At 35.0% G+C, this 14,299-nt stretch overlaps 2 protein-coding genes across 4 annotated transcripts; one reads left to right on the top strand and one right to left on the bottom strand.

Moving 5' to 3' along the window:
- The first annotated feature begins 15 nt into the window (after window positions 1-15).
- Window positions 16-9,535, top strand: Nt5c (5' nucleotidase C). 3 transcript variants are annotated; one of them, XM_076316459.1, is made up of 8 exons: window positions 16-435; window positions 3,752-3,927; window positions 4,258-4,485; window positions 6,710-6,850; window positions 6,960-7,117; window positions 7,196-7,382; window positions 7,460-7,600; window positions 8,321-9,535. In XM_076316459.1, exons 1-8 carry the CDS (start codon window positions 240-242, stop codon window positions 8,675-8,677), a joined length of 1,584 nt encoding a protein of 527 aa, XP_076172574.1. In that variant the 5' UTR covers window positions 16-239; the 3' UTR covers window positions 8,678-9,535. The 3 variants fall into 3 exon arrangements, with proteins under 3 accessions (XP_076172574.1, XP_076172593.1, XP_076172585.1); XM_076316478.1 differs by lacking the exon at window positions 16-435 and adding an exon at window positions 701-926; XM_076316470.1 differs by lacking the exon at window positions 16-435 and adding an exon at window positions 993-1,219.
- Window positions 9,536-10,263: 728 nt separating this feature from the next.
- On the bottom strand, window positions 10,264-13,817 carry P58ipk (dnaJ homolog subfamily C member P58IPK). Its single transcript, XM_076325434.1, has 6 exons — window positions 13,635-13,817; window positions 12,901-13,011; window positions 12,571-12,770; window positions 12,155-12,480; window positions 11,738-12,072; window positions 10,264-11,533 (listed from the first exon to the last, which is right to left on the bottom strand). The coding sequence occupies exons 1-6, from the start codon at window positions 13,681-13,683 to the stop codon at window positions 11,115-11,117; spliced, it is 1,440 nt and encodes a 479-aa protein (XP_076181549.1). The 5' UTR covers window positions 13,684-13,817; the 3' UTR covers window positions 10,264-11,114.
- Window positions 13,818-14,299: the final 482 nt, after the last annotated feature.

Genomic DNA, 14,299 nt, shown 5'->3' on the forward strand with positions numbered 1-14,299 from the left:
AGGAAAGAGATAAACATAGACAACGGATCACGACCTTATTGTCAAAGTGCGTGCAAGTCAACGCGCTCGATTACGATCGGAAAATAATACGACAGATAACACGTGGACTGACTGACTACCCAATAGTAACGTTTAAACACCGAAGACGGCTGGTGACGCACTGACTCAAATCTCCCGCCGTGCGGAGCGCCAATCGTCGAGCACCGTGGTCGTAGGTGCATACTCGTCAATCGTCCGTGATGCTGCACACGAGGATCCTCGCTGTCGCTGCAACATCGCCTCTTGTCGAAAATGTTTTCCCATCGTGGCTGCGCCGCGTGTCGAGCAGCCATATCGTGCACGGGCGCTTCGCGGGTGATCGTTCCGTTCACCATGGCCAGATATCGCGCGAGGTCATGCTCAAGAATTATCAGAAGGTGCTCGAAAAGTACAAGTGTGAGTATTAACACTGGCTGCAGCCATCTTCCCGCGATCTTCCTCACACCCACGCCAGTCGGCTCGCATTCCGTCTCGGTCGCGTCCGCTCGTAGCGCCGTACAAAGGAGCACGCGCATGCGCACTCGTCGCGTGACGCTTCGACATTTCGAATCGATGCCACTGACGCGAGACCTTGATAGCGCGTAGATCGCGTGTTCGTCGGGTATTGTAATTGATATGTCAGTGAAGCCCCCCATTCCGGGAAGCGTTCGATTCACACCCGATTTTAAAGGAGAACCTATTAGCAAACGTCGCGAGTGCATTGACGCGAAATTATTTCCACATTTGTCGCGCGAGCTTGCGACATTTCTTTACCGATTTACCCGATTCTGGCGATTATCCAACGTCTTCGGTGCAACGCGTCGTATCTATTAAGAGCCCGTTACCCCGTGTAATCGCCATGATTTATAGACATCGAAGAATACCCACCTGAAGCTTACGAACCAATAGTAAGGTTATGGTATAAAATTAGAACGCCACGGTTGGCAAATACTCTCAATGTTTTCGATCTGTCGATTCAGTGAACGGTACAATGATCATAGGGAAGTTTGTATCAGAAATTTATATCCAGAGTTAATTAGTAACAGAACACGGTGGAGACGGGAAAAACGTACGGACAGAACAATCTAGGACGGTGAAAAGCATCTCGTATCGGGCATCTGTGGAACAAAACGAGAGCGCGGACTTATCACGAATCGAAGTCAGATGAATCGTGCTTACTACGCGTTATCCTGCTTTACGTGTAGGTAAAGAGTCCTGATACAAGGCCGCGTGCGGAGTCACGTGCATATGGATCGTATTCTCCACTCGCGTTCATCTTGATACGTGATATCTGAGGTTACGCGAAACATTAAACTAAGAGTAGCGCCGGTTCGTTTTTAAATTATGCCGCGCCTGATGCATAAAATGATATGAAAAGTAGAAACATTAACGGCCGTGCAAATAATCGTAATGTCAAACTTTTGATGCATACACCGTTGATTATTCGCATCGAGTCGGCGCTAAATTTGTGTCATTTAATATCAAGATTTCTAAACGAAACTATATTTTTGCCAGCGTAAAATAAATAAATTTTAGCCAGAATTTGTCTAACATTGCAATTTAATCTCTTTGAGAATTTCAGATTTTTATACTACGAAGAAAGTAAATACTGATCGTGTAGAATTTCTATATAAAGGGTATTCCGTTTAAATTGATACAACGAAATATATCATAGACGACTAATTTAAAAAAGAGAAGAAGGTGAAACGCGTCTTTCGTGATTTTAAGAGGGGATTCAAATGGTATTATTAGTTTTTCAATAGGAATGCGTTTTCAATGTCATTTTCGAGACCAACTTGTTTCATCGTAGATCTGTATGTTTTATTTAAAAATTCTAGCGTACATAAAAATACATAGCTCTCTGTTTCAAACATTTTTTTTTAAATTCCCTATTTTTTAATATATTTAGAGAACCATTTACAAAATGATTATTTCCTAGAATTCAGAAGTTTGGATTACCGAAGCCTGTTGAACACAGTCACCGGTGCTTGTATCTGATCGAAGAGCTACAGATAAAAACAGAAATAATCTAGAAGATATTGTATCGTTGGTCACATTACAGATCGAAACGGAAGTAGTCTGGGAGGTATTGTATCGTTGGCCAGATTACGCAATTATTACTCAATATAACGATACAACCGATAGTTCGAGAATTTTGTAATTTCGATGAATATTGGGGACACAACATTGCGCAACGTTCAAGGTTTCCAAGGTACCGCGTTTGAAACGTAAACTAAACGTAAACAAGGTCGTCAAACGCCTGTATCGAAATGCATGACGAACACTTCGAATACCCTTTGAAAGATAATAAGTTCGAAAATTGAACATTTTCGTACACACGATTGCATAAACTTTTTTCACACAGTGGTGGCACGTTTAGGTTACACTGTCCTCGTTCACTCGTCCATATTTACATAAATACATATGCATGTGTACGAAACGAATATTTGTAACTTCCGTGTTTAAAGAACGATATTTAGTCGTATCGAGACGCAACAAAAACTGACTGACGAAAATACTGCTAATTTGACTGTTATCTGTGATACCTACGGTATACTTGTTTACACAGTGCAATCGATGCTAACTAACTACGCTACCTGTAAATCCGCACTAAACAACGATTTTCGTCGTTATTCCGTAACTCTGTTTGTTTACGTTCCTCTATCGCGTCCGAGCAATATCGGATAATATTTTGTTCCTCGATGGTTCATTCGAATATTGGAATATTTCCATTAGTACACAAGGTGGGAACGAAAATATTTGCCATTATTTTCATAAATGAATTTACGCACACGAATCGACGAAGACTAATTAAAAAGTTCGCCCCTAACCTTAAAATATTCTCAACGAATCGTTAATACGGCGCGTAAATTTTATCTTTTTATCGGCTTAACTCTTGGTACGACAATATTGGGAAAACCTGTACACCGTGGAATCTCGATAATTGCGTTAGAACCTCGTTCGTTGCACTGTGTTGACAAATGCAGTTACTCGATCGGAACGCTAGATGGCATTACCACACAGGTGTGACATAGAATGCAGAATCGTTATGCCACTAATTGCTCAACAGACCAGCCGAAACCTTCCAAAATATATGACCTTGATACGACAACTTATCCACGACAGCAAGACAGATGAACGTTAACAGCTTCGCGGAATTTTAAATTTACAATAGGTTATCGATCTTACGAACTGATCATCGATCGAACGTATTATCGTAGCACTTTGCTAACGAATATTCTAACCACTATTTTGTACATTTTGTTTAAACGAAACCTAATATCAAGATTTGTAAACGAAACTATACTTCTGCGAGCGTAAAATAAATAAATTTTAGCTAGAATTTTTCGCGATATACTGATCTACGACTATTCGATACACCAAACTATTAAAAATACAATGTACTTCGTACAAAACCTTACTCCATCGAATCCGACAACTAACAATATATTTTAAATAACAGTTCTTATCGACGCGTCCTGTGTATTTAATAAATAAAAATTCTACACGCAATCGTAGACACTACGAATTACACGAATCGTTCGTAAAATACAAATGAAACGTTCGACGAAACGATAAACATAACCTTCGATACATCCCGATCGCGTTTTCGTACAATCGTCGAATAGTATTCCACTTGATCGGTACAAAGGTTCGCGATTGGTGCGCTCAAGGTCCGCGGTTTAATCGCATTCCGTACGAACTGGTAATTGAAACTAATCGTTCAATTTAGCCAAGAAGCTTCCCCAAGACGTGAACCCGAAGGGCGTGTTCGCTTGCAACGAGCTCGACTTAAAGGAAGTCCAGGTCTACGGATTCGATTACGATTACACGTTGGCCTGTTACAAGCAGTCGATGGACCATCTGCTTTACAATCTTGGCCGGGATATGCTCATCCAGAAGTACAAGGTATAGAAATTGTTCAAAAATCCTCCGGGGTCAGCGAAGGAAAATTCGTAACGCGTCGACGAACGAGCTTTGCGGAAAGTTTCGTGCCGACGTCGTCGTCGTAGTCGTCGTCGTCGTAGTCGTCGTCGTCGTCGTCGTCGTCGTCGTCGTCGTCCTCTCGTCGACGAGACTAATTCGAACGAGCGAACGAAACTTCCCCTAACTCGTTTCTGGGCGCGAGTTCTCGGCTCGTCGCACGGCGGCGTTTTCTCGAAAATCAAGCGACAATTACGCCCGGAACGAGAATTTCAATTGAAACTTGACGCGAAACCCGTTTAATCGGCTGCACAGTACCCCGAGGGAATCGCCAGCCTCAAGTACAAGGAGGATTTCGCTGTTCGTGGCCTCCATTACGACATCGAAAAGGGTCTGCTGCTGAAACTCGACAGCTTCTTGCAAATTCAATTTGGCGCCGTTTATCGCGGTTTACATCCGGTGCCCGACGACGAGGTCCTCAGGCTCTATAAAAACAGGATAATACCGATCGCCTACGTAGAAGCCCCCCATAAACACTCACACGTAAGCACGCTACGTTGGGGAATGATATTACATTGTTACGGGTATTAATTGCGTACTTCCGGTGCAGTCGTGTCGACGAGGAACAACGATAGTATTATATTTGTAAATATCTTTCTCTACGGTTAAGAGACTCTCTACTGTTTAAGAGAAAAATAAGGGGTCGAATATCTTGAGAAGAAAATATTTATCGAAGTACTAGTATTGCACTTTTCACGCGATAACAGGAGAATTCTACGGTTTAAATAACTTTCGTGCGAATTAATCGGAAATATTTCACCGATTGTAAAATATGTAGAGTTTTTATTTAAGAAAAAAAGGGAGAAAAATATTTATCATAGTATTGCACTTTTGGCGCGATAACAGGAGAATTCTACTGTTTAAATAACTTTCGTGCGAATTAATCGGAAATATTTCACCGATTGTAAAATATGTAGAGAGTTTTTATTTAAAAAAAAAAAGGGGACAAATATTTATCGCAATATTGCACTTTTGGCGCGATAACAGAATTCTACGGTTTAAATAACTTTCGTGCGAATTAATCGGAAATATTTTACCGATTGTAAAATATGTAGAGTTTTTATTTAAGAAAAAAAAAGGGGGACAAATATTTTGAGAAGAAAATATTTATCGCAATATTTCACCCCTTTGGCGCGATAACAATGAGCCGCCCTGTATATATATATATATATATATATATATATATATATATATATATATATATTCGTTTTTCTTTTTTTTTACGCGTAGAAAATTATTTACATTATTAGTTCGTTGCTCTCGTGGTAAATTAATTTCGCGAGGGTTGGTCGAACGAAGATGTGTTACGTGATGTTCTGTTTTAAGAATTTGATGTATGTACACGTGACAATAACAAGACTGAATATGTTTACAGCCAACAACGATGAAAATACAGAACATTAATGTGATTTATACTCGATTGTGATTTGGCGTATGCGCGATGATATCTAATTGTGTTGTGTTGAGGTGTGTTTGATCTTCCGGTTAACTCATTTGCGGTCAGAATGTTTACAAACGCCATTTGACAGTTTATATTATTCAATAGAACTTGTAATAACGTATGAATATTTAGCCTCGTGTCGATGCAACGTGCAAATATATATAACGTATCCGAAACTCCTTACAGCTACAACAAACAGCTAAAAAATTAACAGAAATAAGTGAAATTTATTCAACGTTGTCTTAAAGCTTTTTTAAAATATAATATTTGATACGCACAATGGCATATTTCTAACTAGCTGCTTACGTCCGCGAATGTATCGTTATTAACAATTTTTTATCGCTCTAGATTAGGTTTGGTTAACACGAGATTAATATTAAAAGTTTTCCAGCAGCTTATAAATCATTCCCACCGTTTTCTCGGTTTATTGAACAATCCTTCGACTCGCACAGTTAGCGACAGCAAACGAGGATTATTCGTGAAAATTAAGATTTGTATATTTTTTATTATATCGTCGTAAGAGTATTATCGATAGATCGGCGAAATTTTTCCGATGAAAATGAGTCGAAACACGACCTCGTTCTAACGAGGTCTAGAATTTTTTTAAATTGGACACACGATCAAATTTTGTCGCCCCTTCGATATTTCTCGGATAAAAAATAAAAGATCACGCAAGTGAAAGATCAAAAAGAAATAAGTATCCAGTGTACAGGGATCGCTTTCGAATAAATAACGCAGAAATATAGAGTAATACAACGTTTCACGATGTAACTAAGTGCATGATTGTTTTAACAATTTTTCAAAGTTAATATTTTGCACGTATACACTAAGATATTGGGACTATTTGTCGAATTTTTCCGTATTCGAATGTACGAACACGATTCGAATATTCCGCGAATATATTTCGAATGTTCGAGTATTCGAATAAGCATCTGCTCAAATGAGTATTCCTTAAGCGTAGTGTATAACGATACTCGAATACACGAATATTCGAAATTGACTCGTAACGTTCGAATACCTGTGAAAATATTGTTAAAATTATTCGAATAATCCCAGTAGTGCTACACCCACGTACCCTCAGTTTTGCATTCCCAAACAGAAACTGGATACCTTGCAACAAATTAAACATCTTCTGTTTGTTTGCATGCGTCGACACGTATGTTTTTCATGACGGATTCTTTCATCGTGAAACACAGAAAGTGAGTACACCCGTTGAGTACATTTAAACGTCTGGGAACTTGTACGTAAAATGAGATTTTATTTCAGGAAGCACTGCACCGATCGAAAATGATTCAACTGGCCGATTTATTCTCCGTGCCGGAAATGAGTCTTCTGTGCAACGTCACCGAGTACTTCCTTCGAAATCATATCGACTATCATCCCGAAATACTCTTTAGGGACGTTAAGGTAAACATAGAAGCTTATCGATCAAAATTGTCAATAGTTTTCCGAATTGACAAGAATTCGTTCGAACGATCGTTTCGCGAAAAATAAATAATATCGTTTCACTTTTCAGAACTCGGTGCAAAATTGTCATCCTATAATGCACGGAATGGTAGTGGAGAACGTATCGGAGTATTTAGAGCAGAATAAGGACTTAAAGAAATTCTTCGATCGGCTTAAAAACGACAACAAAAAAATGTTTTTGGTGACAAACAGTCCTTTCCACTTCGTGTAAGTTTTCCAACTCGACGACTGCACAGAAAGTGACGGAGTGTTGTACGATCGATGAGATGTAACATTATTTTGCAGCAACACTGGAATGAAATTTTTGGTCGGTGATAATTGGAAGGATTACTTCGATGTGGTAATAGTGCAAGCGAGGAAACCGAAATTTTTCACCGAAGAATCGCGGCCGCTTAGAGTCTACGATGAAGTCAATAAAACTCAATTGTGGGACCGAGTGTACAAACTTGAGAAGGGCGTTATATACCTTGAAGTAAGTGCGATCGAGTTCTTCTTCCAATATTATTTCGGTAAACGTACGAATAATAACAATTATAACGACAAACACAGGGCACGGTGAAACAATTGCAAGATATGACCGGTTGGCAAGGGCATCAAGTATTATATTTCGGTGATCATCCCTACAGCGATTTAGCAGATGTAACTTTGGAACATGGTTGGCGAACTGGAGCCATCATTAAGGAATTGACAGTAAATATACAAATACAATATAAATATACGACCAATACACGCAGTGTATTCGAGTAGAATCGTTTTAAAGAGTAAATTTCCTTCGATTCGGATTGCTAATTTTCTTTTAACTTCGATCAAGATTGTAAGAGCAATTGAACATATTTGTACGATCTCTCCAACGTTTTATAAACGACATCAAAGTCAGAAGACACCTTCTGGAGGTCACTTTCTTCAATTTGAATCTCGTTAAACGTAATCACCTTTACGTCGTACGAGTTTATCTCTCTGTAAATGACTTACAAGCAGAGTTCACTCATGCCCTAAATCGTTGGATACAGAAGTATAGAAATCATCGTGTACATTTAACAATGTACAATGTTCTAAGAGGAGTTTCAAAAACGAAACGTCAATTATTTTATTACCTTGTACATCTCTGAATCTTCGGAATTATAAAATTTGTAACGACCATGAGGCGTCGATTGATTTCGCTGCAACTGTAACCACAAAAAAATATACTGATTTAAGTAGCAATTAGAATCAAAAGTATATCAGATAATGAGTTTTCGCCGATTGACGGTACGAAAGATTCGCGATTTAAATATTGCTAATTAAAAAGGATCCATCTTAAAGAAATTTACACTTAAGTTATATTTATTTTAAGATTTTATAGCGTATAGAAAATACACAATAGAAATCAACGCGTAAACTATACGTTCAATTTATCTGTATACATTGTAGCATGAAATAGCGACGCTGAACAATCCAAAATTCAAAGAAAATGCTAACTGGTTGCAAATGTTGACCGGATTGATCGAGGAACATCAAGATTATGAAGGACCGGACGTACAAGCTGTACTCAATGAGTGGATCAGCGAAAGAGATCAATTGAGGAACGAGATAAAGCGTGTATTTAATAAACAATTCGGCTCCGTGTTCAGAACATATCATAACCCCACATATTTCTCAAGAAGACTCTTTAGGTTTGCCGATATCTATATGAGCTCGATTACAAACCTTTTGGAATACTCAACAAGTCACACGTTTTATCCAAGAAGAGGTGTGATGCCACACGAGTATACGAGTTATTTTGTGTAATGTATAGATGTATGCTTAGACTTGCGACTAGATACATTTACTATATTTTTGAAACCTGCCAAAAGCTAATAGAGCAAAGAATCAAAAATATGCCAGATAAAATACCCAATAAAATATATGTATAATTTTTGAATTTAGATATTTAAAACGCATTTTCGTTTTATGTAAATAAAAGAGAATGTCAGACTGCTCAAATGTGTTTTATGCGATGAATAATATTTAGAGAAAATAATATACTCAGAAGTTCCGCTGCGTGTCAGAATCTTCTTCTTATAATGTAATTTAATTAATTAGAGGATTTGATAGTACAAAAAAAATATAAAGATTATATGGGATAATAAAAAAAGTAAAATATTCATATATTTTATTCCTCATGGCAAAGAGATATACGTATAGTTTATTCAGGTACAAAATTTATCGTATAAGTGTTAAAAATGATGAAACCTATAATCGAAGCGTATATATGTATATCATAGATGAGATATCGCAAAGTGGACGCATAAAACTTACTCTATGATATTCTTATAATAAAGTACAATTTAGACTAAATAGGATACAGAAGTTTAAGTTAGTAGGGCTGTTTCTACAAACTGCGATTATACTTCTATCGAGCATATCTTTTAATAATAGAATGATTACAACACGGGCAAAGTATGTATGTACACTGAATGAAATTATACAAACCTACCTAGTACCTACTTACATGGAAAAAGTTCTATTATTTTTTTCGTATTGTAATTTCTTTTACATTCTTTTGCCGTTTGTTGTGAATAAAAATACAATGCTTATACAAATGTGTTCAAAATGTAAATAGATAATCATAATTGTTAATAAAGTCAATAAATCTGTACAAAACTATTATAATTTCAATTCACTTGATTAAACTTCCCAATTAAATATTTTAATTAATTTTTATTAAACCACTTTACCTACCGACTTATTTTATTTGTTTTAAATTAATAATATCGACATTTTCTCATTCTAGCATTATTCTGGAAAGAAATTAAACTTAACATTTCTGTACTATTTTGTGCAATAATACTTGTTATGTACTTAATGTATAGAATGCAAAATAGGCAATCAGAGGGATTAACGAGTACTTGAAAACAGAAAAAATAAACAAAAATAATTTATTTCTTTAAAGTACACATTTAAAATGTGTTCAATAAATTGTAACACAATTAAATACGAAACAAAATCATTTTAAAAATGAATGTGGAATCTTAAAATCGTATATTTTATGTATCAAATAATTTTGTATTTCTTTGTCCTAGCAAAAATAAAATGCGGATATTATATGATATTAATTACTTATAATCGTACAATGTCCATAATAATCAATTCATATTATCTTTCATTATAATTCTGTCGTCTTAAATAATTATGTGAATAAATATAAATTAATAAAAAATTAAAAAACAGTGAAAAAGAATTAATATTTGGAAGAAAGTTTTGACATCCCTACATCGATGTATATTAAAAATTTCATAAAATACAACGAATGTTGAAGAGAATTATGTACAACAAATTTCTTGTATTTTATATAAAAATGCCCACAGATTTTATATACAAATGATACGAGTGTGTTTGTGTAAATTATTCAAATATATTTAAACAAATATCAGAGATACAATATTTACATAAAGTTCCCTTGCACTCATGCAAGCACAACACGCGCACAGCACTGTCCTACGAATTTTTATGAATATCATACAGCCACTGCACAGTATATTATGCTATTCACACTTAATAAGTGCTCTCGAAGGCTGTATTACTGAAAATGACTTTCCTAGTATTCATCTGACGCAATCATTGTTCAATTTCAAGCTAAACTCAATGATGCACAATCTGCCATAACGATCAGATGGCAGTGTTGTCTCCATACATTCTATGGCTTTATTAAAATGTGACTCTAATGACGACTTTTATTTCGTATGTCAATGATAAGAAATTTACAAGTAAAGAATGTTCACATTTCGAAAACGTGAGTACATGTTCAATTTGTATCATCTACGTTTCATAATGGTTGTTCAGTAAGCCAATTATTTGGAATTATTACAATTTACTATAATAATATTAAATTATGAGTACACATTATTTACATGTTAACTTTCAATAGCTATCTTAACAGATCACTGATTCAGAAGTAATAGCAGGACCATTAGAATTAGCAATTAGACAATTTAATCTTTAATATAATTACAGCATTTTATGTATTTTGGCTAATTACTAATCAACTATTTGACTTATTGAATGATTGACATTTTCCGCATACAGTCTTCCGATTCAAGACAGATGCAAGATGTATGACTACCAACGAGGTAGATTAGCAAACTTAAACTTTAGCTAAAGTAGCAAAAGTTATATCGCATATAAGGTGACAATATAATAATTTAGAAATTTTATTTGGGCTAGTACCATGAACTTGGAAAGGTAACTAATTAAAATGGAACTTAAATTGGAAGGGAGAACCATGGAAGTGATGGAATTTTTGGAAGGGATTGAAACCTTGTTGATGTTTCCCTGATTCTGGATCTAAAGGATCTTCTCCTTGGTCAAATTTCGCTCTTTTTTCATCGTCAGTCAATACTTCTTTGGCAGCTGCAATATCAATGAAGCGTTTCTGCGCCCGTTTCTTTTCTTCCCTCTCCTGAAAGTTGTCAGGATGCCATTTTTGAGCAGCCTTTCTGTATGCTTTAATAATATCCCGTTTTGATGCTGTTCTTGGCACACTCAAAATTTTATAATAATCTCGCGATTCAGAGAGCTTTTGACGTTGTTGAGCTTTATGAAGACCCTGCTTTGCCCTTTGTAGATTTGGATCCATTTCTAAAGCTTCTTTAAAGTCTCTTATTGCTTTTTGAAAGAAAATGATTGTGTTACTAAATTATATCAATAATTCAAAATTTACGTGAATTTGGCGGCATAAAACTTGTCATTATGTCATATATGTACATATGGTATGTTCTGATTTCCAACTGGAAGTCTTGCATCTTCCAGGCATTTATAATGTACTAATAAATTTTTTGCCGTCAAGTATATTATATGAATATAACCTACCATCATCAAACATCTCAGCAGCAAGATATGCTTCTGCACTGTCACAATACACTGCAGGTTCTTTTTGTATTTTCAATGCATCTTGACAGTTTCGAATTGCCTGAGTTGATTCTGCATTACTAGTATAGCACTTACAAAGAAGTTGATGAGCAATAAAACGTACATTGACTATATTTGGTTCAAGCTTGAGTACAGATTGAGCAGAGGTTATGCATTCTCTTGCGTCTTCAGATTTTTCTGCCTTGTTTAGTAACGATGCAATTTTCTTAATTTTTTTATAAAATGAAAAACACATTGAGTGTTCGGGATCGAGTTTCAAACATTCTCGAATTTCCCTAAACATTGACAATATTAATTATACATGTAATAATATGAGACAAATAATCTTATAAAAATGGAATAATCATTATTACTCACTTCAATGATTCATCTACCTGTCCAAGTTGATAATGCAGTGTAGCTACTTTAAAATATCCTTGGGTATTATCAGATTGTAACTTGATTGCAGAATGCACATCAGAAATGGCACTGATATAATCTTGAAGAGCTTCGTGACATTTGGCTCTACGTTCCCTAAGTTCAGCTGCCCATGGACATACTTCGATAATTTTGGAAATAACTTGTATCGCATACGTATAATCACCACTATCCATTAACAAGTCTGCATGTACTAAATTTTCTTGCGCAGGTTTTATTTTATATAAGGCATTTAATGCATCTCCATTATGCTGTTCAATTAACAACTATAATAAATCAAAATAAAATGGTTATAGTATAATAAAGTATATAGTTCTAAATATTCATACCTCTATACAGTTCTAAATTGTACCTACCACATCTAGAAAATCTGCTTCTGCTTTATCAAATTGGGCTTGCTTAAGTAATACGTTTCCTCGTTGTAATCTTGCAGATGTAAAATCTGGCTTCAATTCCAAGACTTTGTTAAGATCAAGAAGAGCAAATTTAGCTTTACCTAATGCTAGATATACTGTGCCTCTCTTATAATATGTCAAATAGTTGTTAGGATCTCCCTCTGCAACAATAATATATATTACAATTCTAAATGAAAAAAATTCAACAACAATTTACTATTTTTGAAAACTTGGCATGAAAATGAATTATTAGAAAACTTATAAAAATATATGATTATAAACGAAACTTACCGACAGCTGCATGATAATGTGACAGTGCATCTTGAAATTGACCCTTTGCTAAAAATTCTCTACCTAATTCCAAATGCCTGTCAATCTCTAATTGGGCAACACTCCCAACCACTGTAATATAAGCTTATTAAGTATTATACTATAAAGTAGTTACAGTCACATTGAAAATTGTACAGGTTGTATTGTGAGAAGTACTGCCTTGTTACTATACAGGATAAAGAATTTACTTATAAGAAATTATTATTCCATAGATTAATACCTAGTAATTATTCACAAAAAAAATAAATAATTAAATTTATATGATTTGTTATTATTAAAATGATGAATTAGAAGTTCACGTTCCTCTAGTATCGTTTGCCTCGTATTTGGATTATTATTTAATCGGAAAACTATTTTCAACTGGTACAATAATACTCGAATAACTCCAAAAAATAAAGAAACAAACGAATAGCAAAACATTTCGTAACATTTGTTTAAAGAAACGCAATATTACTATGCTATACGAATTTAGTGTACGATGTGGTTATAATTTTTTTTCTTAAGAAAGAATAATGCTTAATTACTTACTTTTTGTATGAGTAATTACTAAGTATTAGTCTATAGAATAATCATTTTTTTTTAATTAAATTTCTTATGCTTTTATTATACCAAGGCAATACTTCTTACGATACGACCTGTACGATTTTCACTGTAGCGACTGCATACTGAAGATACCACAGGTTAGGATTATTTACCATCTAATGACAAATCCAATAATACGAGTAGTAAACCGCAATGGTACATGACTGAATACAAAATTCAATAAATAAGAAAACAGATTTGTTGGCCTTACAAGCTTCTACTTAACCACCAGATAACACAAAACTGTTCAGCCACACCGCCATTGCGATCGTGGTCTTCCATGATTGGTTCACGTATGGCCCCTCTCCATTGCCACCATACTATCTATTATAAATTTTTGGATGTCTTCACCGTAACAGATATTTGACGTGGATATGTCTAATTGACAGTAAATTTATTATTTTTGTGTATTGACGGCGAAATTTTTTGTTTATAAATCAAATAAAATGCATCACAGTATAAAATATGCCGTTAAGAAAAACACATCGAAATAAAGTAGCGAAGAGATTAATTTTCTGTATAAATATTTAATTTACTTCGTAGGAATAATGAGTCACTCTTATAATAATAATGCAAGAGAAATTAGTTTCAATATTGTATATAAAATAAAAGCTTTAGTTGTAAAGGTTGGTAAGTAAATACGAAAATATAAAAATTAAAGGATTATGTGAAAAAAGGTTTGTTGAAAATTTATTTGCTTTCAAACATGTTTCCCGCTTTCTGAAAAGTATAAAATAAAATACATACTCCGTGAAATTATAAGTTTGCTACTAAAATA

Source organism: Ptiloglossa arizonensis, chromosome 1 (assembly GCF_051014685.1).
Source record: "Ptiloglossa arizonensis isolate GNS036 chromosome 1, iyPtiAriz1_principal, whole genome shotgun sequence".
NCBI lineage: Eukaryota > Metazoa > Arthropoda > Insecta > Hymenoptera > Colletidae > Ptiloglossa > Ptiloglossa arizonensis.